The sequence below is a fragment of the Carassius carassius genome, chromosome 14 (assembly GCF_963082965.1).
Source record: "Carassius carassius chromosome 14, fCarCar2.1, whole genome shotgun sequence".
Classification (NCBI taxonomy): domain Eukaryota; kingdom Metazoa; phylum Chordata; class Actinopteri; order Cypriniformes; family Cyprinidae; genus Carassius; species Carassius carassius.
Window position 1 is genome coordinate 3,033,438 of NC_081768.1, and position 27,762 is coordinate 3,061,199.

The window sequence follows — 27,762 nt, forward strand, 5'->3', positions numbered from 1 at the left end:
AATGATCATAACTCTGAAAACTGGAGTAACAGCTGATGAAAATTCGGATTTGCATCACGAAATAAATTATATGTCTTTTTCTCAAGGGCCAAAATTTTCAGTCCCCACATAAAATCTGTACTGGGCTTATGCACTACCTCTCGACATCCTTTTTGGAATCATGGTATCTGCCCTTATTTTAATTACAGTGGTGCTTTGAAAAACTGAACTGAATCATTTTGGTACAATTCATCACAACATTCTTAAATTATTTCATTTGAATATTAATTCTGCAGATATCCGTGTTTACATGTTTTAGTGTCATTTAGTCACTTAAAAATTTTATTAATTATTAATTATTGATTATTCTATATTCACTGTGCAAGGCCCAACCTGAACAGCTGGTGGCAGCAAAAACACAAAAAATTGACATTGCGACATAGATCCTCCTCCCAGCCCCACCATACATACGCAGATCTGCACTGTAGTGACATTTTCATGGACGAATGAATGCTGCTCTCTTGGAGGAATCCCCGCTTTGCGAATCGGTTCAATCGAATCATTTACAAGAATCATTCCACAAGAACAACTCGCGAATCAGTCTTCACGACTCCACAGGCGCTCGCGTCTTCAGGAGGAGAACAGGAGCATCTTTACTCACTTCTGCAACAGTTTATCAAACATTTCCTCCCAGGCTTGTTTCTACGACTATTAGACTGCACAGCTTGGAACCGTAAACACACTTGAGGATTAAAAACAAAAGACACAAGAAGAAAATTCAGCGATTTTATAGAGACTCAGATATAGAAGGATGAAGTTATCGTGCACAGTTTTTCTCCTGCTCAATTTTTTATCAATGTACGACTGTAATGATGAAGCGCAGGCGAGTATACGTGTATATTTATAATTATATGGATTTTTATGTGACATAATTAATAACTACAATATTTATATGAATATACAATTATAATGCGTAAATAGTCAATTATATTAGTGCTTTATATGATTTTATATATCGCAAAAAATCTACTTATCGAACGAAGTCTCAATTACAAACCTTTGCCAAACTTGGCATACAGTAGATAAAAGAATTTGAATGAATATATTGTATGGTATTTTGTTTTGTGAGTTTCCAGAAGTAGGCTACTGGAATATGGCATTTCTTCATCAGTTTTGCTCAATGGTTTTTAGTTAATAGGGGATTTGATGATTTTTGGTGGATTTATGAAGTCAGTTCTTCTTAAGTTAACATAGGTGTAATTTAAAAAAAAAATCTTATTTATCTTTCTTCAACCAATTTCTGTTCAAATTTAGCTTTTTTTTGTCTTCACATTAAATTCCACTTGCATAGATAAAGGTTTATGCAAATTACTTCAATGTCATTGAGGCATTTCAAGTGAGTGTTCAAAAGTGTTAGCTATATAATTAAATATGTCGGATGCATTTTTGTCTTTTATCCAGATTAGCACTGCCTTTATTTACCATGGCATAGAGCTTAGTGAAAGGCCAATACATTTCCTCTTTCCTCTAACGAGACTGTATTCAACTGCCATGAATAACATACAGGAGACCAGCGTTTTGGACAGAGGTCTTAGAGACATCTGCCCAACAGCTTTCTGTTAAACTGCCATCAAGCATCTGAAGAGAAAAAGCAAGAATTAGTCTCTTGCATGTGGTTCCTAGAGGTTGCCCACTGACCGAATGCACGGTCCAAATGCATCGCTTCTGATAAATTGTTGCTGGAGTAATATTTGTGTTTCCAAGGGAACTCGGTTGTGTGCTGGCACGCCAATGAGCTGCTAAACACTGGCCTGAGCTTTCATGTCATGCCCCACAGGAGTCCCTGTGCCTTAATGCATGACATCACCCACAACATCTGGCCTTGATCATTCATGTGTGCCATTTTTCATTTTCATACAAAGCTAACGTTTAGTGGGAATGTTCCTTGCAATCGTTTTGGACGTCCAATATCTTCTCCATTTATGAGCTTGTGTTCGGGCGAATCTGTAATTTAGGGATAACTGCTTGCCATCAAATTGTAACCAGGTGCTCGGATGGTTGTGCTTTTTTTACCTCAGGGTTGTATGGATAAGCATAGAGTGATGGGGATACTGCGTCAAATGGAGAAGTTTCTTAAAGGACAGGAGATACGATTCACAGAAGGGCTTCGGATTATGAAGTCCAAGCTCACCAACCTTCAAAACTCAGTGTCCAAGCTCCCACAAGCAGACCAGTCCTCATGTAAGTGCAATAACACATTCACATTCATATCTCATTATATCAATAAACGCTGTGAATGTGGAGTCTCTTCTTTCCTAAATGTGCATGTTTATTTCTGACTTACTGATTCCACATAGAGCAGGTGTGTGTGATGTCATGCAGGCATCTGGAGCTGCTGATGTCATAGTTGTAAAACACATCAAAGTGGAATATGAAAGATGTAAATCTGAAGGCTGCTTCAGATTTGAGGCCAGCGCTGTTATTGTTTTAGAACTAAAACTATCAAAAAATAGCTTTTAATAAAGCTGAAATGTAAAATATAAATATTAGATATTAAAAACTAAACTAAAAAAAAATTGTGCAGTGTAGTGTATTTATACTCAGAAATTGCTAGTAAATAATATTTACAAAAAGACAGAGAAATTTAATTGAATTAGACATGAAATGATCAAGTAGAAAGACTAAAATAGTATTTTTTTGTAAAATGTACTCCAATAATCTGTTTTATTCACAGCTTCAAAATTTTTTTTTTTTTTTTTTTTTTTTTACAATTTAACTGAAATAGTTAAGGTTTTGAAATGAAGCAATAAAATTACTAAAACTAAAACTGACATACAATAAAGCTAAATAGAAATATAAAAAATCTAACATAAAATTACTAAAATGTAAACTGCTAATTTACAATGTAAATATATAAGATAATATTTAATTAAAACTGAAATAGTCTATAATAATAACAATAATAATCAAAGAAATTAATAAATAAATATGCAAGCTGCCATTAATTGGAAGATGAAAATTCTTAAGGTGAAGCCACATTTAGCGTTGCTCTGCAAAATTGCTATTGACAATGGAAAGTGGGCATTTTTGCATGGAAAATGTACCTCAGTACAGTATAGTAAATTTGTACTTCAGTGTACTTCAGTATTTATAATTCAACTGAAATATATATATATATATACAGTGTATATAAAAAAAAAAAACTTCATGCATTTCCAGTGAACATAAAAACTCTGCACCTTTAGCCCCCCCAAACAAAATTGAGAAAATAATGATTGTTCTCAAACAGGTTTCCTGCAGTTGGTCAATGTTGCTGCATCAAGATGCAAATAGATCTTCGTTATGATGGTGTTTTTGCATACTAAGCTAGGATAGGAGACAATATTTGACCACAGAAATAAAAAAAAGCTACAGTTCATTTAAATATTGTTTTGAGTCATACACTCTCTCATGTATCTGCGCTCTGCAAAATGGCTTTGTTGAATGAAAGAGCTTGTGTCAGTTGGCAACAAAAGTATCCAGTCAATAAAAAATGTTGTTTTGGGAAGTCATTCTTGCATAGAGGATTTATTAATCCTAATAAACGAGCCTCAGAACTCCAACAAATCAAAGATCTCTCAAATTCTATTTGGATTTTAAAAGCATGAAATGACTTCCTTCCTTTAAAATCAGTGGTCTGGCTGCTTCTTCAGGTTTGGAAAGGAGTCCAAGCTCTGGATTACGCTCATCGCTCTACGGATGATGTGAACGGGTCGGATGTGTAGCTGTCATTTGGCCCAAGCTACTGACAGTTCATGAACCAGGGTTGATGGCAGGAATCATCAGTTACTTTGGCATTTGTAGCAGCCAGTGCTTGAGAGGAAAAAAAATATGTAGATTATTTGAGAAACTCACCAGCCTGTGAAATCTGAATTGTTAAAATATATATATATATATTTATATATATATATACACACCACTTAAAAAAAAACATATACTCTTTTTTAATTAATAATCCAACATGCATGCATTTTTTTTCCATATTACATAAAACAGATATTTAAGATAAAAAAAAAAACTGTATTATTTTAGTCTCATTCAGATACTATTATAGTTTTTATGGATATTTAAACTACTGTATATATATTTAACATTTTTTACTTTACCTTTAAATGTTATGTTTTAGTCGCTTTGTTGTGTGTTTTTGTCATGTCTATATTTTCATTAATTTAATTTCAAAAATATTTTATATATATATATATATATATATATATATATATATATATATATATATATATATTTATATATATTTATATATATATATATATATATATATATATATATATATATATATATATATATATATATATATATATATAGAAAAGGTTTATTTTAATTCATTATTTATTTATTTATTTATTTAATTATTTAGGTTTTAGCTATAACATTTTTTGGCTTTAACTAGAAAAGCTTGAGAAATAAGAGGTTTTAAAGACATTTCATCATTTTGATTTTCTCTTTTTGGTGCATGGATTGTTTACCTTAATTACCCATAAACAACATACAAGCACCAGGCCTTGTTTTCGTCTACGGTCCATGTGGTATTCTTCCTATTCTTCTATTCTTGTCTGTATAAAATGAGGCATTTCCCATCTTTTCCCATGACAGTTCCCACATTCAGTAACACATGCATGCCTTCAAGCAATATAACCCAGCATTTCAGCATTCAGCGAGACTTCGGTTCCTCATGTAAGTCTGTTCTACTCTGACATTCCCCTCTCTGTATGTCTGTTTGTCCTCTCATGTCATCTTTAGCTCAATCCTCATGTCCAACTCTGGTGGCTCCGGCCCACGGGAGGAAGTTTGGCTCAAAATACCTGGTGGGTCATGAGGTCCATTTCACGTGTTCTCAGGGTTATCGCATGATAGGACCGGGAACACGCGTGTGCCAGGAGAACGGTACCTGGAGCGGAGTCAGCGTCGTCTGTAAAGGTGGGTCAAAAGCTTTAAATGAATGTGTATCATACACTGTATCTGGTGGAACCTCAACACAAGTGAACTTCACTACAGTACATAGAGACACTGTACACAAACACCAGTAAATGAGACAAAACAAGAGACTGTCTTGACTTCATTTGAATTAATTCAACAAATTCAGGATCAGAAACAGAACAGAAACCAACAACTGTCTTGATTAGTGAGTCACTGAATCATTCAAGATCGCTGATTGTTGAAACAAGTGGCTGCCTTTATGAGAGTGTCAACCTCTTTGCAAAATGCTGATTAGTTCAGGAATGAATCAAGCATTTGATTCATTCCGGAAAGAATCACTCAATCAATCATGCAATCGATTCTTTCAAGAACACACCTTAATTCAGCAAGTCAAAAGTGGGTGCCTTTAATGAATGATTCATTGATTCAGCTGATTCACTCAAAAACGTTAATGTGTTCAGTAATGAAAAGTGAATTAAGTGAATCATTGAATCAGTGAAAGGCATTTCTAATCTCTCTTAAGTACCCATCAAAAAGTGCCTTCATGTTGTAATATATATTTTTTAATACTTTTATTTATGTATATAATGGTCTTTTCCTACAATACTGTGTGTTGCTGATTCTCAAGCTCTGCTTGTGGTATAAAGAGCTGATTCATCGCGGACACAAAAATGAAAGAACACATTAGCAAGATTTGTTTGCAATGAATTTTATATCAATTTTATGCAATCCAGCACAATTTTTTTTGGTTTCTGTTTTAAAGGATCCCATTATGTTGTGAGAAACCCATACAAACGATTCAGTGCATGAGTGAACTGTGCAAATGAATCAATCTGAATCGCAAACTATTTCTCTCCTTTTTCCAAACCCATTTGAATGATTACATTAATAGGGATTGATTCACAAAACAGCTGATAGAACCACACAACATGATTGCCAAACTATCATAGTACATAAAAAAAAAATATATATATATATATATATGTATGTATGTATGCATGTATGTATATATATATGTATGTATATATATATTATTCTTGAACTGAAAAGATTAAAGACTCTTGCAACCGAGAATTGTTTTAAATGGTAATGTTGAAGTGGATTAGAAACACAAAAACCAGATAAAGAATCATGTATCATCATCATACATAGCCCACAGATTCACCATGTAACTATATCTGTGTTATTGAGCAGAATTCCTGGACTAAGACACAGAGACTACCATTTTATTGTTGTATTGTGAGCTGGCTAATCTGAAATCCCATTCAGGGTGACAGTACTGAGATAAAGCCTGAATAGCAGCGCTTGTGAAAGAAAGTGACTGTGAACGCCACAGCTAGCAAAAGCAGCACTACACACACAGTTACACACAGGCAGAAAGATAAGGAGCGCTGAAGAAAGAGATGCATTCTTCACTCTTGAGCTGCACTGAATGAAGCTATCGTTAAAGAAGCATTAAATGTCCCGAAACACCTGTACTTGCATTCCTGTCCATGGTGCGTCTCAATGACCTTCATGCTTTGGCTTCAGCTGGCTACTGTAAAAAGAGCCAGCTTCATACCTCATGTTTCAACTCGGTCTGAAAATACACTAGCGCTCAAAAGATTGGACACTTGACTGAAAACATGTTTCTGCTCAGGGTTTTAAAAAAAAATAATCTAAAATCACTGTTATTTGAACATTTTCGTTACTTGAAAAAAAAAAAGAACTTATGTTTAAAAATGTTTACATTTTGAGCTCAAAAGCAGATATGTGAAGCAGTGTTGTTTTATTATTATTTATACACTATTATAGTATTTAGTTTCAGTAGTTTTGTATGTGCATTTATAATTTACTTTTTTTTTTGTATATCTTTCTGTTCAGCCTTATTTTTATTACACTTTTTGTTTTAATCAATTTAATACTTCATCTTACACTTATGCCAATGCAACATACTCTACTAATATTTATATTTGTTCTCTGCTATATTTTAATGAACACAAATGATTTTTAATAGTGTTATGTGAAATTGAGGTGAAGAAATAAAATAAACCCAAATAAAATGTAATAAAAACTAGTAAAAAGACAACAAAGTAACTGAAACTTTAAATAACATTCAAATGAATATACAAATAAATAAAAACTATAATAATCTCTCAATGATACTAAAATAACACTGCAAAGGTAATGCTTTATAAAAAGGTTTGTTAACTGCATTACTTGAACTAATAATTAACAGTTTTAACTAACATCAACAAAGATGAATAAATACTGTAAAAAAATAAATAAATAAAAAAGTATTGCACATTATTAATGTTAGCTAGTGCATTAACTAATTTTAACTAATAGGACCTTATTGTAAAGTGTTATCACATTTTGAAAAAAATGGCTGAAACCAGCATTATGTGTGAGTATGAAAACACATTTTTACCAATAGTAAATAACTATTAATTATTATTATTATTATTAATAATAAATCAACCAATCATTTAGAAAAGGTTGTGGCTGTAATAATATATTTTTCATTAATGCATATCTCAAAATTCACCTTATCTGTTTTATTTTTTTCACTCTGAAGCAGAAAGAGGCCTTCATAAGATAACTCATATTCCTTCTTAAATAGTATTCAAAAGCATCCCAGGATGCACCTCATGAGCAGAGCTGTAATCTAAGCAGAAGCAGCTCAAACGTACTTCTCATTTCTCACATGTTTAGCTCACCACATCACACTTCCATCTGTGGTATTTCATAACTTTGACACTTTACTATTATCCAAAATGAGAAAATATGAATAAAGAATAAACAGACTGGCAGTGTACAGCACTCTGTGTTTTGTATGAAGTCTCAGAGGTCAGTGGTTAAGCTCACACACATCTCATTAAGCCGGCCCATGCTCCAATAGCACGCAACTATGCTAAGCATGCTATTGATGACTTCCTTTAATATCGCTGCTGGCAGCATTCGGGACATTCCAAGTGGTACAGTGGGATGGGTGTGTGTTTGAAAGGGTGTGTGTTTGAGAGAGAGTTTAGGTTTAAACCCTGCACAGACCGTGTAATGTCTATGTTTCTGCAGGCGGGGTAAGTCTGTCTATTTTGAGAGTTTTGAGGTATACGAAAGCACCTTTCAGAGTTGGTGAAATAACATAGCTATGTACCTAGGCAGTTTTGAAATATGTTGGGGACTGCAAATTCTTGCACTTAAGCCTCCTGGGAAAGAAAATAAACAGGAGAGGGATCGTGAGCGCTGTTGTCGAAGAAACATTCCTTTGGCCGAAAAGTTAAAACTTTTTTCTCATTCACTCTCAATGTCTTTCTACTTCCTTATGTCTGATGTCCAACGTGCTGTATTTCTATTTTTCTTTTCGTGTGGATTTCTTTTCACACTGGATTTTCCCCTGTAGAAGTACAGATCTAACTTGAAAGCAATTGTGGCACAATGTTGAATACTACAGAAAATAATTTAGACTTGCTGACTTGGTAACAGAAATAAAGACAAACACAAAAGGAAAAAGTCTAGATGCATAATGGTAATGAGCATTTGTGTCTAAACGCAAAACATCTGAAAGGTATGAAACAGGCTGCATTTTCTTTATGACAAATATAATTTATTTACTTTATATTTTAGTGTCATATTTCATCCCAAAATCAAAAGGAAAAAAAACAACGAATAAATAATAATAATAATAATGCATTTTTAATAAATTTAATTAATTTAATTACTGTAATGTGATATATATATATATATATATATATATATATATATATATATATATATATATATATATATAAATTATATTTATATTTATTTATATTTATTTTTATTTTGTTTATCCATAAGAATAATCTTCACTTATTTCTTAATGCAATTCTCTTCAGTTATCTTCATATTAATGCTATTGCTAACAAACACTTTTAAAAACTTGTTTTTGTCAATTCAAATATAGCAGAGATAAAATATAAATATTTGATATACAAATAGTCAATATTTCAATTACTATGTTGACTTTGCACAAACCTAAAAAAAAAAACTAAGTTTGAAGTAATAAAATTATTTAAAACAAAACTGAAATAAAAAATAAAGCTATAAATAGAAATATTAAAAGTATAAATCCACAAGTACAATAATAGTGTATAAATTATACTAAAATAAATAACACTGCTTCACATATCAGCTTTGTAGTCCTGAAAGCATACATGTATCCTTATAATAATGCATTACGCTGAAAAATTTATTACACTTGATTTTACTTCATATGTAGTTTTTGTCAATACTCCACAATGGTGCAAGTTGTCTGAACAATCTTCAGCATATTTTTTAAAACATTTACAAATCATCCAAACCAGATACCATTACACCCTACTAACATCACTACTCTTTTATTGCAGAAATAACCACAAATCAAATACAAAATAAAGTAGTTTCAGGGATCATTGCTTCAGCTCATCAGGGATCATTGCCTTAACATGTGTCTCACAGCGCTTTATCTGCTCATCTTTTCTTCTGTCCACGGGCCTCACAACATTGCTCTCACTGTCCATTATAGATATTTACAGCAGTGGCAGTAAATTCCCATCCGGAGCAGATGAAGGTTACCATCCGCAGCTGCTGCCGACAGATGTTGCGTGGCACAGTAGCTGCTGTAAACCTTACAGACCTCCCAAAGCTGCGTGCGGGATACAGTCAATGTGACAGCGAGAAGCCACTCAACATCCCCTTACACTCCATTGTTAACATTCTAGCAGATCTGTTTCATTTTACTGTGCCATTCTGTACAGGAAATAGGGAAGAATGTGGGCTTGTTTAATTCCTCCAACAATTCAGGTGCTTTCCATGGACACATAATCCTCAGCTCTGTACAGACACCGAGATAAGAATCTGGGACATTTCAACTATTTCTTTCATTCGGCCTTATTTAGGATTGCAGATCCATGATAAAGACGGTATTCCAGATAATACAAAAAGTGGCTTTATACAACACAACCATTCAGGGTGAATCTCATGAAACCAGACATGTTTGGGTCATTTTCACCCAAAAATCAAAAGAAGAATAAGATTTTTTTTTGCTTTGTCACATTATTTTCATGTAAACCCAATAAATTAAAAATAATGAAATAATAATAATAATAATAAATAAATACAAAAAAACAATAATAATAATAATGATAATAATAATAAAATAATAATAATAATAATAATAATAATAATTTCTTACATTTATCAATTTATTTATCAAATACATTTGATTATACATCATGGTAAAAAAATATATATTTTACTGGTTTCAGTTTATGTTGAATTAATTCATTGATTTTAGTTGGATTAAAAAAAACTCATTGTATTACTTTTTTTACAGTTACACATTTCTTTTATTTAATAAAAAATGGCATAGAAAGACCTATAAAGTATAAATAATAAAAACTGCATAAAAAAATAAAACAGAAAAAGATTTACAAGAACCTCATGAAAACAAACATATATATATATAAATATGATTGTTTTGAACTGCGACATTATTCATTATATTTTATGACACATTTCCCCCATTCTCATGACTGTAAAAAAAAAAAAAAAGAAAATAGAATAGAAATGTTATACTTGCAAATGTATACATATTGCATTGTATTGCCTTTGATTTATGTTGCACTAAATCATTGATTTAAATTGATTAAGTTATTGCATTACCTTTTTTAACTTTAATGCCATCACATATTACTATTAAATAATTATAAAGAAAAATAAAAATTGTCAAAAAAAAAACACCTACACACAACAGATTCGGATTTATTATTGTAATATAAATGCCATGTGATCCATTTTCTGTATGCAAAGTATGTTTTAATTTCTCATTTTAAGATGAGTTGCATTAGGCCAGCATGTATTTGGTGTGAACTGTAACATCATTGATCTCAGCTCCTCAGAGAGCAAGCACTGGTCTGCACTGTAAGGCTGTTGTCTTTCACACAGATGTGAGCGTGTGCGCCAGTAACCCGTGTCAGAACGCCGGCACCTGTGTGGAGGCTCTGAACCAGTACAAGTGCACCTGTCCACACAACTGGAGCGGCAGTCAATGTCAATACCAGACGCAGACAGGTCTGTGTTCCTTTAATCTGTACTATACGTGTCAACAGATATTAACTAGGAGTGGGTGATATCACAAAAATCTGCTTTTTCAGGAAAAGATCATAACCCACAATCTTATCCTGATTCTTTTTCATTTTTGTTTTTTAAAGGGATGATTCACCCAAAAAAAGAAAATTCTGTTATTCACTGTCAAGCTGTAACAAATCTGTATGAGTTTCTTTCTTCTGCTGAGCACAAAAGGAAGAATGTTGGTAATCAAACCAAACCACTGACATCCATAGTATGAAAAAAGAAGAAAAAAACAACTATGGAAATCAAGGAAGTGTTTAGTCACCAACCAGTCTTGGGGAAAGTGAATACACTACAATATTGCGTTACTCCCTAAAAAAGTAACTAATTCAATTACTTTTATGGAAAGCAAAGCATTACATTACTTTTGCGTAACTTTTCCTCATCTGTGCTGGGGTTGCTTCTTTATTGCTTGTTTTTGATATCATAAAGTTATATTTTTGGAAAATGTAAAAGCTCTTTCATACCCAAAGTGAAATGGATACAGTTACCTTTCAGCTGTGCTGCCATTCTGGATTGCATTTACAATAAGACACAGAAGAAGAAAATAAAAAAACACAAATGTTATGTTTATCTAAAGTCATTTTTGATTATTAGAATGTTTTTTTAAACACTCACTCCAGTTTTCTCTCAACACGGGATCACGAGATCTTTCAGTAAATTGGACAACGAAGTACCTTCCGTTACTTATTAAAAATAGTAACTCGTTACCCTCAACACTGTTACCAACATTCTTTGATTTGTTTGATTAGAAGAATGAGGACTTCTTCAGGTTAACAATACAAAACCGTCAGATCACCCACCTCTCAACACCCACTAATCATCAGTGGCAACTTTTTGCATGTGCAACACACATTTTCAACAGAAAATGCAAAACATACTTTTGCGATTCCACATGGAGCTGCTAGTAGTGAAGCATGACACACTTCACCTTTGACCTGTGTCCCGGTCTATAAATGAAAGCATGCATGTGAATGTTTGTCACTCATATGTGGGTCTGTGTGTTTGTGGGAGGTTAAGCCTCCTCTTTTCCATTTCCTCTCTGTCTCTCTCAGCGCCTCCGGAGTGGAGCGTCATGAATGACCCGGCCTTCAGCCGTAAGCCTCGCTGTGCCAAAGTGGACCGAGCTCAGCACTGCAGCTGTGACGCAGGCTTCCACATGAGCGGGACCTCAGACAACAGCATCTGTCAGGGTGGGTCATCAAACAACCCCATAATATGTGTCCCTGGAAAACAAAAGAAGTCTGAAGTCTCTGGGGTATATTTGTAGCAATAGCAAAAATTCATTGCATGGGTCAAAATCCTTTATACCAAAAATCATTAGGATATTAAGTAAAGATCATATTCCATGAAGATATTTTGTAAATGCCCTACAGTAAATACATCAAAACTTCATTAGTAATTATTAATATGCATTGCTAAGGACTTAATTTGGACAACTTTAAAGGTGATTTTCTCAATATTTAGATTTTTTTGCATCCTCAGATTCTAGAATTTCAAATAGTTGTATCTCGGTCAAATATTATCCTATTGTAACAAGTCTTACACCAATTTCGGATTATGATGATGATAATTCTCAATTTCAAAAATTTGAAACTTAAGACTGGTTTTGTGGTTTTGTTTATATGTCACTGTAGCGGCCCTTCAGCTCGTAGAAAAGAAACAGAGAGTTTTTGACGGGTGCCTTCGATTTATTTTAAGATGCAATAAACTTCATTGCTGAAGTGATCGTTGTCTTAATTCCTTGTTGCAAATGTTTTCCATGCATCACAACACTGTGTTTACACATTAACTTCATAGCACCATTACAATTGTATCACAGCATGGTGGCACCGTAAAACTACAAAGAAAACAAAAAACAATAGATAAATAAAGCAAAATAAACTCAAAAACAAACAAACAAACATTCACTACACATTTAACATTGTTCAAATTAAACAACAAATGACACCAAAGAAATACATGAAAAACAAACTAACATACCTCGCTCTGCTTGCCAAAGGGATACTAAAGCTTAAACCATTTTTCTCAAGCTTGTTAGCTCAAGAACAAACGTGAAAATACTCTTGCTTTGTTTCCTCTCCCTTATATACACAATAAGGGTATTTCGCCATCTAGTGGTAACGCCAAGCAAAACAAAATTAAAGGGGAAGGCCATTACACTCCCACCAATCATGTTATGATACACAAAAACAAAAACATACAAATATCATACATGATTTCAACCTTCAGTGACCCTTTTCCAACATAACACACAACAAAAAAAACATTTTAACCTTGTGTTTAACCCAATTGTCTAATGCACGAGTCCCTATCAATGAATCATTCGCTTTCAAGTAGAACCACTAATTTTTGAATTGGTCGCTCAATGATTGAAGGTTTAGGGTGATGCCCTAACTTAGTCTTTAGTTTTCGTTCTCCTGTTTGAACTTTAACTCGGACTAAGCCATCGTTCCCTTGAATGACTTCAACTACTCTACCTAACTGCCACTGGTTCCTTGGCAGCATGTCCTCTTTGATGATGACTATGTCATTAATCTCAAGATTACGTCGAGGTACGTGCCACTTCTGTCGTGTGGAAATATTTAGGAGATACTCCCTTTTCCAACGACTCCAAAACTGTTCAATTAAGTACTGGACTCTGCGCCACCTTTTTGTAGCATACATGTCTTCCTTCAGAAAGTTCCCAGGAGGAGGAAGAACAGTCTTAGACTTCATTAGGATAAGATGGTTTGGTGTTATTGGTTCCAGTGACCTGGGGTCATTTATTCCATCTATAGTTAATGGTCGACTGTTAACGATAGCCATTGCTTTGTAAAACAACGTTCTAAGAGAAGAGTCATCAAGTCTGCCGGAGCACTGAGAAAGCGTAGCATTTAGCACATTTCGCACAGTCCTGATTTGGCGTTCCCAGACACCACCAGAGTGACTAGCTGAAGCAGCATTAAAAACAAACTCACACTGATTTTCCACAAGAAACGCCTCCAGTGTCTTTGCGTCACATTCTTTAAGAGCTTCTCGAAGTTCATTTCTAGCTCCCACAAAATTTGTACCACAATCACAATAAAGTTGACGAACAGCTCCCCGGAGGCTTAGGAAACATCTTAGAGCATTAATGAACATATCTGTTGACAAATCTTCCAACATCTCGATATGGACAGCTCGAGAAGAAAGGCAAGTAAAGAGAAGACCATATCTTTTATACTCCTTTCGACCCTTCTTTATGATAAACGGGCCAAAACAGTCCATACCAGTGTAACAGAAAGGGGCAGAGACTTCAATCCGTTCTTTAGGAAGCTCAGCCATTTGCTGCTCTTCTACTGGCCGTCTTAGCTTCCTACATTGTACACATTTGTAAATCAATTTAGATACTGATCTACTGCCACCGATAACCCAAAACCCATTTGCTCTGAGTTCCATGAGTGTTTGATACCTCCCTTGATGACAAATTTTGGCATGGTAATGTGTCAAAATGAGTTTGGTGATGTGGCTGTCTTTCGGCAAGATCACTGGATGCTTGAACTCTTCACTAAGAGACGACTGTTTCAATCTTCCTCCAACTCGAAAAAGACCACTTTTCAAAATAGGATCGAGATGAAAAAGTACACTTGATTTCTGAAGAACCTTCCCTCCTTGAATTGCTCTTATCTCTTGGGGAAAAGCCTGTTGTTGAACGAGCTTGATAACAACCTCAGATGCCTTTTCTTGTTCTTCCACAGTCACAATGTTGTTAAGATATTTCTGACTTGAGGCCAGCCTTTTTATTCTAGTAATCACATTAATGAGAGTTCTCCAGGAAGAAAGGGGATTAAATCGTTCAAGAAAGTCAGAACTAACACCACCCTTCGTCACTAATGCTTGAACTAGTCTGACTTCAGGATCTCCCACGAGTAGATTATTTGAGAAATTAGGAGGTGGACACACTTCTTGTTCCCATAAAAATTTGGGTGCTGACATCCAATTTGTTGAAGATATGTCTGAGACAAGAAGACCTCTCGAAACATGATCGGCTGGATTTTCAGATGTATTGACATAATACCACTGATGTGTACTTGTAATTTCCCGGATTAGTTGCACACGATTTGCAACGAACACATGAAACCTTCTGGCTTCATTGTTGACATATGCTAGAACAACCTGCGAATCGGTCCAAAAGAACTCTTGATCAATCTTCAGTTCCAGTTCAGCCTTTAACATAACACTCATTCTGGCTGAAACTACAGCAGCAGACAATTCCAGTCTCGGAATGCTTTTGATCTTTGTGGGTGCAACTCGAGCTTTGGCCATTACAAGACTACAGTGTACTTCGTCTTTGTCATTCTTGAACCTAAGATAGGAACATGCACCGTACCCCAGGTTACTTGCATCAGAGAAATGGTGCAGTTCTGTCCAGACAATTTTACTAAAGGATGGTGGATGATAGCATCTTTGAATGCTGAAATCTTTCAAGTCCTGAAAACTACTTTTCCACTCCTCCCACCGTAGGAATAAGTCGTCAGGAAGAGGATCATCCCATCCAATATTTCTATGGCACAACTCCTGTAAAATGCACTTTCCTTTCAACACGAAAGGAGCAACAAACCCAATAGGGTCGAACAAGGAAGCAACAATTGACAAAATACCTCGACGTGTTCCAGGCTGGTCTTTCAGTTTGATGTCCAAACTGAAAGTGTCGTCTTTCGTAGACCACTGAATGCCAAGAACGTATCCGGTTATTTCAGGAGTCAGGTTAAGAGGTTTAGTAGTTATTGCCCACTCTGTGGAATTCACACTCTGAAGAACTTCATTCTCATTTGAATTAAACTTATGGAGGCGTAACCCTCCATGCTTACACAGAGTTTGAGTTTTGACAATCAATTCCTTCGCTTCCTCTATCAATGGAACAGAAGTCAAACCGTCATCAACATAAAAGTTTTTCTTCACGAATGACGAAGCTGTGGGATACTCAGACTTATACTGCTCTGCAAGGTATTTAAGGCCAAAGTTGGCACATCCAGGAGATGAAGCGGGGCCGAAAAGGTGTACAGTCATTCTATATTCTTTGGGTTCTCTTTCCAAATCTCCATTTTCCCACCATAAGAATCTCAAATAGTTTCTATTATCGGGAGGAACATGAAATTGATGGAACATCTTTTCGATATCACATGTCACGGCAACAGCTTCCTTCCTGAACCGGCAAAGTACTCCCACCAGAGAATTTATCAAATCTGGACCAGTGAGAAGGGTGTCATTAAGAGAAATACCACAAAATTTTGCAGAGCAATCAAATACCACCCTCAACTTATCTGGCTTGTGAGGGTGGTAAACACCAGGATGGGGTATATACCACACTGTTCCTTCATCAGATGTAACAGGAGCTATCTCTGCATCTCCCTTGCTGAACATTTCTTTCATGAAGGCCTTATAATGATCAAAATACTGTTGATTTGACTTCAACTTCTTCTTCAAGTGCTGCAAACGTACCATAGCAAGCCTCTTGTTATTAGGTAGTGAAGGAGGACTGATGCTCTTGAAAGGAAGGGGCAGTTGAAAATGTCCATCTTCTTTATGTTGGATGTTGTCACTAAGAAGACGTATAAAACGGACATCTTCCTGGGACACATATTTATCCTCATAACCCTTCTCATTGAAGTCTGACTCTAGTACCTTTAAAACATCATTAGCTGATGGAACTGACAATTCTTTCACTGAAACTCGATGAATGAAACTTTGACTTCCTTGTCTGTCCAGGTGGGGATTACAAAGGCCAATGATACTCCAACCCAACTCTGTTTTCTGCGCAAAAGGCTCATTTTCAGTGCCAATAATGATCTCTAAAGGAGCTAATGCTAAAGGACAATCATATCCAATTAACAATCCTATATCACAGCTCTGGAGTGGTGGTAACTCATTGGCAATGTGCCTGAGGTGAGGCCATTGCAACGCAGTCTTTCTCGTTGGAATATAAGCTTTATCCACGGGAATAAAGTCACAAGTATAGGCTTGCTGTACTTTAATACATTTCCCACCTTGGAGTCCTCGAACTTGTAAGCCACTAACCTTGTTACTTGGGGTGACTGTATCTGTGGTCGTCATTGTACTAAGTCTCAGCTTCACTGCTTGACTGCTTACTTGGAGCTCATCTAGAAAATCTTTCAAAATAAAAGTCGAATCGCTCTGTGTGTCAAGTAAAGCGTATGTGAGAATCTCATTTTGTGGCTTATCCACTGTTGAAATAAAAACAGGAACAATGCTAGAGGTAGCAGAAGCACGTTGCGTTACTGTATGAGACATAACCTTTTGAACTTCTTGATTAGTTTGCACGTCTGTAGGAGTGAACCCCATTCTTGATACATTCACAGGCCCTTTGATTTTAATCTTCATGCAAGCAAGTTGGATGGCGAAAGCTACATGTGCCACAAATATGCCGTCTTTTGCAGTCTTTGGAAATATGCCCCTTTCTCAGACATCCAAAACAGATATGATTCTCACGAATAAAAGACCTTTTGTCAGCCATGGGCTTTTCTGCAAAAATAGGACATTTAGAGATGCTATGCGTTTCACTCCTACAGACAGAACATGGTGATACCGTCTTGAATTCTGTTCTTGTTGAATCTTTAACTTGAGTTGTGTTGAAAGCTCTGACTCTTTTGGGAAATTTCTCATCTGAAACTTTAGAACTCAGTAGAAGTGGAGAAGTGAATGGATTGCAAGCTATTTTGGACTCCTTCTGCAAAAACTCAGCAAATCGTTTAAAACTTGGATAATCACCAGTCATGTCTAACTCTTCAACCACAATTGTGCTCCATTTACGTACAATCGACTCAGGTAATTTCTTGAGTAATTTATGGTTTTCCTCACAGTCGTTCAAAATAGCCAAACCTTTGACATGCGGAATAGCTTCAACACAGCCTTGTAGAAAGTCAGTGAATTCTCTTAAGGAAAGTGGGTCATTTACTCCCACCTTAGGCCATCTCATAAGTTTTTCTCGAAAGGCTCTCTGAACAATGAACGGGTTTCCATACCGCTCTTCAAGGACCTTCCAGGTGCCCTGGTATGCATCGTGAGAATTTCTATAGAAGAAACCTTCCACAGCCTTTCGAGCTTCTCCAGCAAGATAGGTTTTCAAGTAGAACATCTTCTCACTTGCAGGAATTGATTTACGATCAATAAGTGCTGTGAAGGACATTTTCCAATCAATGAACTTCAAAGGATCACCAGTGAAAGTCGTTGGCTCTGGGACAGGTAATCGATTTATGCTTAGAGAGTTCGCTAACACTTGAGCCAAGTTCTCAGTCTCTTGAGTTGTCTTTACCTCTTGAAATACTTGAGGATGGAATGAATCTACCTGAGGATTCAGCTGGGGTTGAGTTCCAGCCGCTCTCCTTCCAGACCACGTTGCATTACCTCTCCCCTCCTCCTCCACTTCAAGATTACTCTCATGATAGTTGTAGGCATTCACTCGAGCTGCGGCTACCTTGACTTCTTTATCTGCTTGTAGCATCTGCAGCTTAGTCCTTTCTTCTTCCAGTCTTCGATGCATCTCTGATTCTTTCTGTTTCACCTCTGCTAGCATTCTTGCTTCATTCAGCTTCCAGTCATTCTCCATCTCAAGTAATCTGGCCTGCTGATTGTGAATTTCTTGCATAGCCTTCACTTGTTCTACTTTGGCTGCGAGTTCAGCTTCTGCGTCGGCTCGTTTACTGGAAGCTCTGGAGAAGGTCTCCGATGTTGTTAGGCTTTCTGAGATGATGGTATCAGTGTTTGTGTAACCAAAGACAGATGCATACTCCTCTTTATTTAATGTCTGCCTTACTCTCTCCTTTACAACTTCTTTTTGTTGGATCTGCTCAACAGTAAATCAGAAATTTCTGCAGTTAGTGTGGCACAAACATCTACTCTTTTAACAATCTCTGAAGTTGTTGTTTGATTGTGCAATAAGGGAGCATAATGCTGGGTGACTACATCATGTTTAGTTTGAATGTCCTTTAAAATATGTTCAAGCTCTTCATATGTGCAAAAAACTTTCAATTTAGACCTAGTTTCCTTAGCGGTCTGCTTCCAGGAGTCATAAGCTTTATTAAAAGCTTTCTCTTGCTTCTGGGTCTCCTGTTTATGCATCTCTAGGCCTTTCTCTCTACGATTTCTTTTTCGAGAACTTGATCTTGATCTAACCGGTTGCAATATTTAAATCCTTATCAGGAACTAACTTTTGACTTGCTTGCGCTGCCATTTGCTCAACTGTGTCTTCCATTTTGTCTGTCTACAAACTTGAGAGCAATGCATTACTCATATCAGACATCTATAATTTAGACACTCAAATAATCAGCAATGGTAATAAGTCAATTTATATATGCAACACGATCACGAATTCTTTGACATTCAACATTTTACACGTGCTTGTGACATATAGGCTACCATAAATATAAAACCCAGCATTTACCTGTGGCAGTCAATAACTTATATAAAGAAGACTGAAATCAATAACTTCAACATCATAATCAATATTTCACAACTCATTCAACTTCATATCTTGAACGTCAATTCTCTATAAAATTCAAAACATTTTTAAACATCTAAAGTGTCTTTAATTGTAAAGATTTCAACTCACACAGTCCAGAAACTTGTATTTGCAGTCTTACTTCATGTAACGTTCTTTTACTGAAAGTTTACCTTTTCATCTGTAACAGTAACGTTGATATACGATCACCATCCAAACATTCATGAATGAGCCACGCTCCAACTGACTGTGTAATTTTACAATCCTGATGAGGTATCCGTCTCGGACTGACGTAACGTGATTCAATCAGCGCTTTAGATGCAAAGTCCAGTGTCCCACTCACGCGATGAAACAACAGCAACACGATGAAACCTCATGTGTAGCAGCGAGTTTTACTGTAGCGGCCCTTCAGCTCGTAGAAAAGAAACAGAGAGTTTTTGACGGGTGCCTTCGATTTATTTTAAGATGCAATAAACTTCATTGCTGAAGTGATCGTTGTCTTAATTCCTTGTTGCAAATGTTTTCCATGCATCACAACACTGTGTTTACACATTAACTTCATAGCACCATTACAATTGTATCACAGCATGGTGGCACCGTAAAACTACAAAGAAAACAAAAAACAATAGATAAATAAAGCAAAATAAACTCAAAAACAAACAAACATTCACTACACATTTAACATTGTTCAAATTAAACAACAAATGACACCAAAGAAATACATGAAAAACAAACTAACATACCTCGCTCTGCTTGCCAAAGGGATACTAAAGCTTAAACCATTTTTCTCAAGCTTGTTAGCTCAAGAACAAACGTGAAAATACTCTTGCTTTGTTTCCTCTCCCTTATATACACAATAAGGGTATTTCGCCATCTAGTGGTAACGCCAAGCAAAACAAAATTAAAGGGGAAGGCCATTACAGTCACATATAAGGATTCTAGTAGAGATCTAGGGATGCATTAAAGCAATAAGCCGCTGGAGGCTGTCCATTAATAGTACATGCTAAATTTATTATTAACAGTAATTATAAGATGACACTTAAGAACGTCCACTTTTACAGGTCAGATCAGGTTAAATTTAACTTTTTTTTTTATCAGCCAATTCCCTTTGACCTAAAATATTTATAAATTTTAAACACTTAATATTATAAACAGTTAATATTTCAATAATTTAACAAACCATGTGCATGTACACAGTTCTCATTGACTTTGTATGTAATCTACTAGCGCAAATCGTTGAACTCGCGTTAAATCCATGATTTATCTTTCCGTCTGATTGATGGCTGTCATCGCTTGGGTAGAAGACAACAAATCCCATCATTCCACGCTCCTTCTTAGCGTCATCAAACCACGCGATTGTTATTGTTTTGGTAGTGCGCCCTCTAGTGGCAGTTCCTACAACCTGTGCCTTTAATGGTCACGTGTAGGTAAACAAATAAAATTTTCCATATTTAGTGAGTGTTTCATTTTGATTGTTTTACTATTTTTAATCATTATTTGACATTTTTTTAATGATTCATTTAATTATTAGCTTAATTATTAACAGTAGGGTAATCAAATAATAAGGTACAACAATAAGGTGCATGATAATAAATAATAACTAACTTGACTTTTCCATTAGTTGACATTGTAGATATGGTGACGTTAACACAATCTGAATCTAACAATCAAACCAGCATATTTCAAATTATGATACCAATCATACCATATAATGGAAAATCATAATTATTGTTACTACAATAAAGCCATATTAAATTATTATAGGATCTTTTTCAAAAACTTTCAGAAACTTTCATTTCATAAATATTTTTTCTGTATTTTTAGTGATTGTTTTAGACAAGTATTAAGTTAGATGTTATGCAAAACATACTTTAGGATTTGTGTCAATGTATGATTTTTAAACACAACCAACCACTTTTATGATTTACTGTGTTGGGCCATCATATGAGTAATTAAAGAACATTTTCCTTGGAGCCCTGTTGTAGCTTATACTTTATTTTCCTGTCTCGTTTCCTTTCTGTCACTGTCTCTTGTCAAATCCACACGTGTATTCACATGTTGTGCCCAGATGTGAATGAATGTGAGGTGTATAAGGCTGACCGTGGAGGGCCTCTGTGTGGCCACGCCTGTGTAAACGTCCCAGGATCGTACCACTGCTCCTGTCCCACCGGATACAAGCTGCTCGCTGATGGAAGAAGCTGTGAGGGTGAGTGAGAAACACTCACACACTCTTAAAAATAAGGGTTGAGAATAGTAGTGTTTTACAGCCTGCTGTCACAAGACAGTAAGAAATGTGGCACATTTTACTCACCCTGGTGTCGTTCCAAACCCGTATGACGGCTTTGCTGAAAGGCGCTCTCTATTTTTAGTGGTTTGAATGTGAATCTGAAAAAGCGACAGGCAGGACGTACTCTGTGAAAGTCATTTGGACACCTTACAAAGACCTGCTATGAAGTGGGTAGATGAAGACAAATAGAGGGGATGTGGAAGAGAAGCGCTTGAGTCGGGGTTTGTCTGGTGAGGCTTAGGAACATTTGGAGAAAAAAAGTGAGAGAGATCTTTTGGCTGATCATAAAGCAATGTTGATATGAATCAATCGTGCAAATAAAATATAACAAAATAACAAAATGATTCCAGTAGTAGCATTAATGAATTAATACATTCATACTGTATATACATACATAAAGTATTTGACCTCTCTAATCAACGCGTCATTTTTTTAGATGACTAGTCGATTTTCATGACCGATCCCTAATTTGTTTGCATGTATTTTAAAATGTAAGGCTGTTCTTTTTGTGTGTCTGCCATGCAGTATTGGTAAGTTTTGGAATTGGGTTACTTTAACACTGTTGCTGTGGGTTGTTTTTCATGTCTGCAGGTTGAAGCGACACGAATAACGTGATATTTATACCTTGGAATGCAAATTTTATTAGGAAAAACCAAGCAAAAAAAAAAAAAAAAAAAAGTGCATTTCACCACCCGAAACATGATTAGGTTAGTTTTGAGTATAAATTGGGCAGGTTTTGTTGTGAAAACCTGGCAACCTTGCTGCCAAGTGAAGCAAAAAATAACATAATTCTGAAATATTTAGTATTTCTTCCCTGAACAGTTTAATTGCTGTTTGCTACTTTGTATTAGTAACTTGTTCTGTAGCCAACTGTGTTTTTAAATAACAGATTACCTTTCTAGTTGAAATTCTGATGATCTTAAAATTGAAAATAAAATAAAATAAAATAATTTAATTCTAGATAATAAGAATTTCAAATAGAAAGTAATCTGTAATTTCTTCCACCTGGCCAATAAAACTTATTTTTTTATTAAATTAAATACAAAAAAATTTAATAAAATGTTTAATTTTATTCTGCCAGGTGGAAGAAATCTGGCTTTAATACAGGTGTTTCAGGAGTTAACTATGTGTTTATAGAGCAGATAATTTTCTAGATGAAATTATGATTATTTTAGAATACAATTATATATATAAAAAAAAAATATATAATCTACATAAATCAAAAACTACAAGTAATTTCTTACACTTGGTGAATGAAAATAATAAATACAATAAAAATAAAAAGCATTTTACTAGACAGGTGAAAGAAATGTGGCTTTATAACAAATGTTTATATATATAAATACAGCAAACAGACAGGGTAACAGAAATATTTATATTTATATATTTATATTGTCATAATTTCATGCTGAACCTCCAAATTAATGTAGAAACAACATAAAGATTGTATATTTTAAATATTTGTTTAAGGCATCTTTTAACTAAGTAGCCTATTGTTAATGAAGTACTGCTAATGCTGTCTCTACTAAATGCACTTTCTTTCAGCTTTACCTATTAATTATAGCCATTAAAAATTACAGTATAATTGAAAGCCATTGTTTTTAACATTGAATAGGCTCTGAAATATAAAAACTTTCAATAAGTGATTTTAAAACAATCTTCACATAAACTATCAATTGTATATGCATAAACTGTATTGGTTAATTTGTATTCAAGCTACAAAAGTTAATCAGAGACTAGAGCAGTCGGGCGATTTCTCTTTTCCTTTTGTCCTTTGATTTACATCAGTGACAGACTTGAGCGCTGTCTCTTTAAAAGCTGATGATGACGCAGATCTCACGCATCTGATTTCCCCCAAACGCTTTACAGTCATTTAAGACTTTGTAACTCAGTTAAGACCTTGTTTATGAGGTAACTCACCAAAACCGTGCTATTTCTCACCAGAAGTTATGACTGCCTTTATTCTTGGTTAAAATATAGAGTTCTGGCATGAAACTCTAGATGGCGCAGTCCAATAGGTCTAACTCAATGTGTCCCAATGACATCATTATCGCATGGCACAGCTGATTGGTTCTCTCTTGTATCAGTAGCCAATTAGCTCACTGCTCAACATTCAAATATATGACCAGTGCTTGCTGTAGCAGTTGTAGCTTGCTTCAGAAACCCTCCACCGTCCCCAGCTCCACCTGTATAGATCTGCTACCAGGTGACTCATGTATGCTATATGTATGCTCATGTACATTACTATGCCAATCCCTCCGAGAGTTGTCATGACAGAACTAGAGTTGTGGATATCTCATAATGCATAACTCATAGCTAAAATTTAAAGTCCAAACAAACAGTCCCTCAAATAGCCAGCATTTCCAACCCTCTATTTTCCTCTATTCTTCTTCTCTTTCACTCTATTGTTCCTCCCCTCTCCGACTCTAATGTCTCCCTCTCCTCCGGGCGCTCCAGATGTGGATGAATGTCTTACACAACAGCACAACTGCAGCCGTGGCACCACCTGTATCAACACCGGAGGAGGTTTCCAGTGCATTAACCCCGAGTGTCCGCGCTCGCACGGCAACGTCAGCTACGTCAAGACATCACCTTTGTGAGTGAGCATACAGCACGACTGATGACTTACTGTGTACAACTCCACTGGAACCTGCTTTACGAACCTGTAAATGCCACACAGGAGGCTGATTCCAATAGAGCAGGTCACTAAACTAACACCGCTACTCTAAAGGGTATATTACATAATATTACATAAATTATTATTTATTTATATAAATTAATTAGCATATATATAAGTCGCCTAAATGTATGTTTTATTTTTTTATTTGTATTATTATTATTATTATGGAAAGTAGTCCATACAACTTGCTATATTCCAATCCTAAATAATACTATAACTTTGTGTGAAGAACAGACTGAAATGCATGATATCAGACCAGCCTGTGACTTTGAACTGTTGCTCTATACAAAAGACCTGTGTGATGATTTTATTAATTTAATAGTTTTAATAGAATAACAGGTGAGAAAAGGTGACAGGATTTTAGTTTTGTTTTTAAAAGCATTGTTAAAACTTTTTGAAACCAAAACCATTGAAAGTGATTTAAATACAGAAGCCTATTTCTGCCACATTGGGTTGTCATTCTTTAACAAATACTTTGCACAATTATTATTGTGAGATAAAAAATATCCAAATTCATTATTATTAGATCAAAATTGTGCAATTATTAGAAACAAGACATAAATACGACATATTAACTCATTATGAAATGAAAAGAAAATACAGAATTATAACATAAGTCGTAATCATGAGATAAATGTTGGAATTATGACATACTAAGTAAATTATAAATCAGAATTATGACATGTAAAAATTGACATACTAAATCATGATTATGAAATGAAAACAATTGACATACTAAGTCATAATTATGAGATAAACTTCAGAATTAAGACAAAGCAAGTCAAATAATTAAAATTATTACAGAAATCTGAATTATGAGATAAAAAGTCAAGATTGTTAAAAGTTAGATTGTTTAATTTGGATTTATCTCATAATGACAAATAAAGTCAGAATTATGAGATAAATCAGGATTATAAGAAAAAGTCAAAATTATGATTTGCTAAGTCATATTTATGAGATAAAAGTTAGAACTATGACATTTTAAGTCATAATTGAGATGAGTCATAATTGTGACATGCTAAATCAGATTTTATGATATTAAATTTAGAATTATGACATACAAAGTCATAATTGTGAAATAAAAGTTTAAATTGACACACATTATGATATTAGTCAAAAAAATAAGTCAGGAATAATGACATACTATGTCATTCTGAGATCAAATTTATGTAATCAGTCAAAATTGTCAAAACGTGAAAAGTCAAATTATCATAATTAAGTATCATGTAGTATGTCAATTTAAATTTTTTATCTCATAATTATGACATTAAATGACAAAGTTTTTTTCTTTATGCAGTAGAAATGAGCTTCCAAAAGTAGATTCTGAAAGATTCTTTTGCAACCAACATATAAATCACCAATATTCAATTATGTAATAGTATTTAGTTTTTTCATAGCTTTTAAAAATGTAAAATGAGATAATCACTAAAGTAAAGTTCTTGGGACTGTGTGTGCTTGCTTATTAAAGTAGGTTTTGGAACAGATCTAATTAATGATGTAAAGTACTTTTTTGCCCTCTACTGCAGCCAGTGTGAAAGGAATCCCTGTCCCATGGAGAGCCGTTCCTGTCCGTTTGCTGCTAAGACCATTTCTTACCACTACCTGTCTCTGCCGTCCAACCTGCGCACTCCGGCCACGCTTTTCCGCATGGCCACTGCGACGGCTCCGGGTCGGCCGGGTCCAGACAGCCTTCGCTTTGGCATCGCAGGCGGAGGTGACGCCCGCAGCATGTTCGTGATGCAGCGTTCAGACCGTCAGACTGGAGAGCTGATCATGGTCCAGCCGTTGCGAGGCCCGCAGGAGCTCAGCGTGGAGGTGGAGATGTCCGAATACGCCGACCGCACCTTCCAAGCCAAACATCTGGCACGGGTCAACCTTCTGATTTCACCCTACGAGTTCTGAAGAGGCTGCTTGCTGTCTAAATTGAGTGTTGATGTTTAGACTTGAAGAGGAAGGAATGTTTTCCTTGATGCTAACGCTGAATGAATGAGGCTCGATTTACAGTGGAAACTCATGCTTATGTGGAATAATGATTTTTGAGGCAATAACTCTTAGCCGATTTGTGTTTTAAGGTGAAATGTGTCTGGGGTTTTTTTTCTGTGTTAAAATACTTCCTCTTGATACTGTTTAACATACTTCTGTGCAAGATCGATCAAATTTAAAACTTTTAAAGACTTTTTTTCAGAGCTGCAAAATGAAATGAATACTGAGTGTCTAAACAGAACAAACCTCAGATTATTTTACTTACTAAGGCACTCACATTTATTTAATTAAATCATATCCATTTAAAGTTTAATAATCACATTAGGCTATTTTATGCCATCTTTTTTCCATCCACAAATTTAAGACATATTAAAATTATAATTAAGACTTTTGTTATAAGTTATTTAAGTATGTTTTTTTTTTAATCTTGAATTTAAGCCTTGACACCTTTTCCTCTGGTCGTCTGTCAGTCAACCTCTATCTCAACCAATGGCATGAGTTTGGGGGCGGGACTACCTGTTTTTCTCTTTTTTTTTTCGTTACGTCACAAAAATGACACACTTGACCTTTGACAAACCATTTCACAAATCTCATTGAGACAGTACAGTACTAGCCAAATGTGTTGTTTCTTTTAAATGTATTTAACAATATAGGTTGTTGCAAGTGGAAAATAGTAAAGTGAAGTGTAGAATGGACATGAAAGGAAAAAATCGAGTTGTAAAAAGGTGCGAATGCTGGGAAGTAACCACGACGACAGCTTAACGATTGGTTAGATCAATCAGTAAGGAGGAGAACATGGGATCATTTTTAAAAGCTAAAGAATGAACGTCTAAAGACACAAGCATCAATTCAACCTGATGAAGAGAACAGTAAGTTGTTATTTTATTATTTCCTTCTTCTGATACATTACATGGTTAAATTCAGCTTGTAAATATGCACTGCTGTCAATCAACGGGGTTCACACAGACTGAAATAAACAGCACTTAGCATCTACTACATGAGAGAAGTGCCTATTTTTAATTACTGTTCAATTATGTTTGTTGGATGTTTTATAATAAGAACAAAAAAATCTGAACATTGCTTTTTTTTTTTGTAATTTTGCATTTGAATATGATATATTGCTCTTTGCGTCTGTTGCTGATGTTACATCAGGTTTAGTATCTAATACTGAAATCAACAGCTGTTTCATTCACACATTATTGCATTCAATTTCTGTCTTGCACACACACGTTGAATGTTTCTTAATTAAAG

At 35.1% G+C, this 27,762-nt stretch overlaps 1 protein-coding gene across 2 annotated transcripts; it reads left to right on the forward strand.

Annotated features, from left to right (window-relative positions):
- The first annotated feature begins 455 nt into the window (after nucleotides 1-455).
- Nucleotides 456-27,760, forward strand: LOC132156724 (fibulin-7-like). 2 transcript variants are annotated; one of them, XM_059565708.1, is made up of 8 exons: nucleotides 456-862; nucleotides 2,058-2,220; nucleotides 4,774-4,950; nucleotides 10,897-11,022; nucleotides 12,138-12,275; nucleotides 21,630-21,767; nucleotides 24,306-24,444; nucleotides 26,055-27,760. In XM_059565708.1, exons 1-8 carry the CDS (start codon nucleotides 791-793, stop codon nucleotides 26,428-26,430), a joined length of 1,329 nt encoding a protein of 442 aa, XP_059421691.1. In that variant the 5' UTR covers nucleotides 456-790; the 3' UTR covers nucleotides 26,431-27,760. The 2 variants fall into 2 exon arrangements, with proteins under 2 accessions (XP_059421691.1, XP_059421690.1); XM_059565707.1 differs by lacking the exon at nucleotides 456-862 and having other exon boundaries at nucleotides 1,794-2,220.
- The last annotated feature ends 2 nt before the right edge of the window (nucleotides 27,761-27,762 follow it).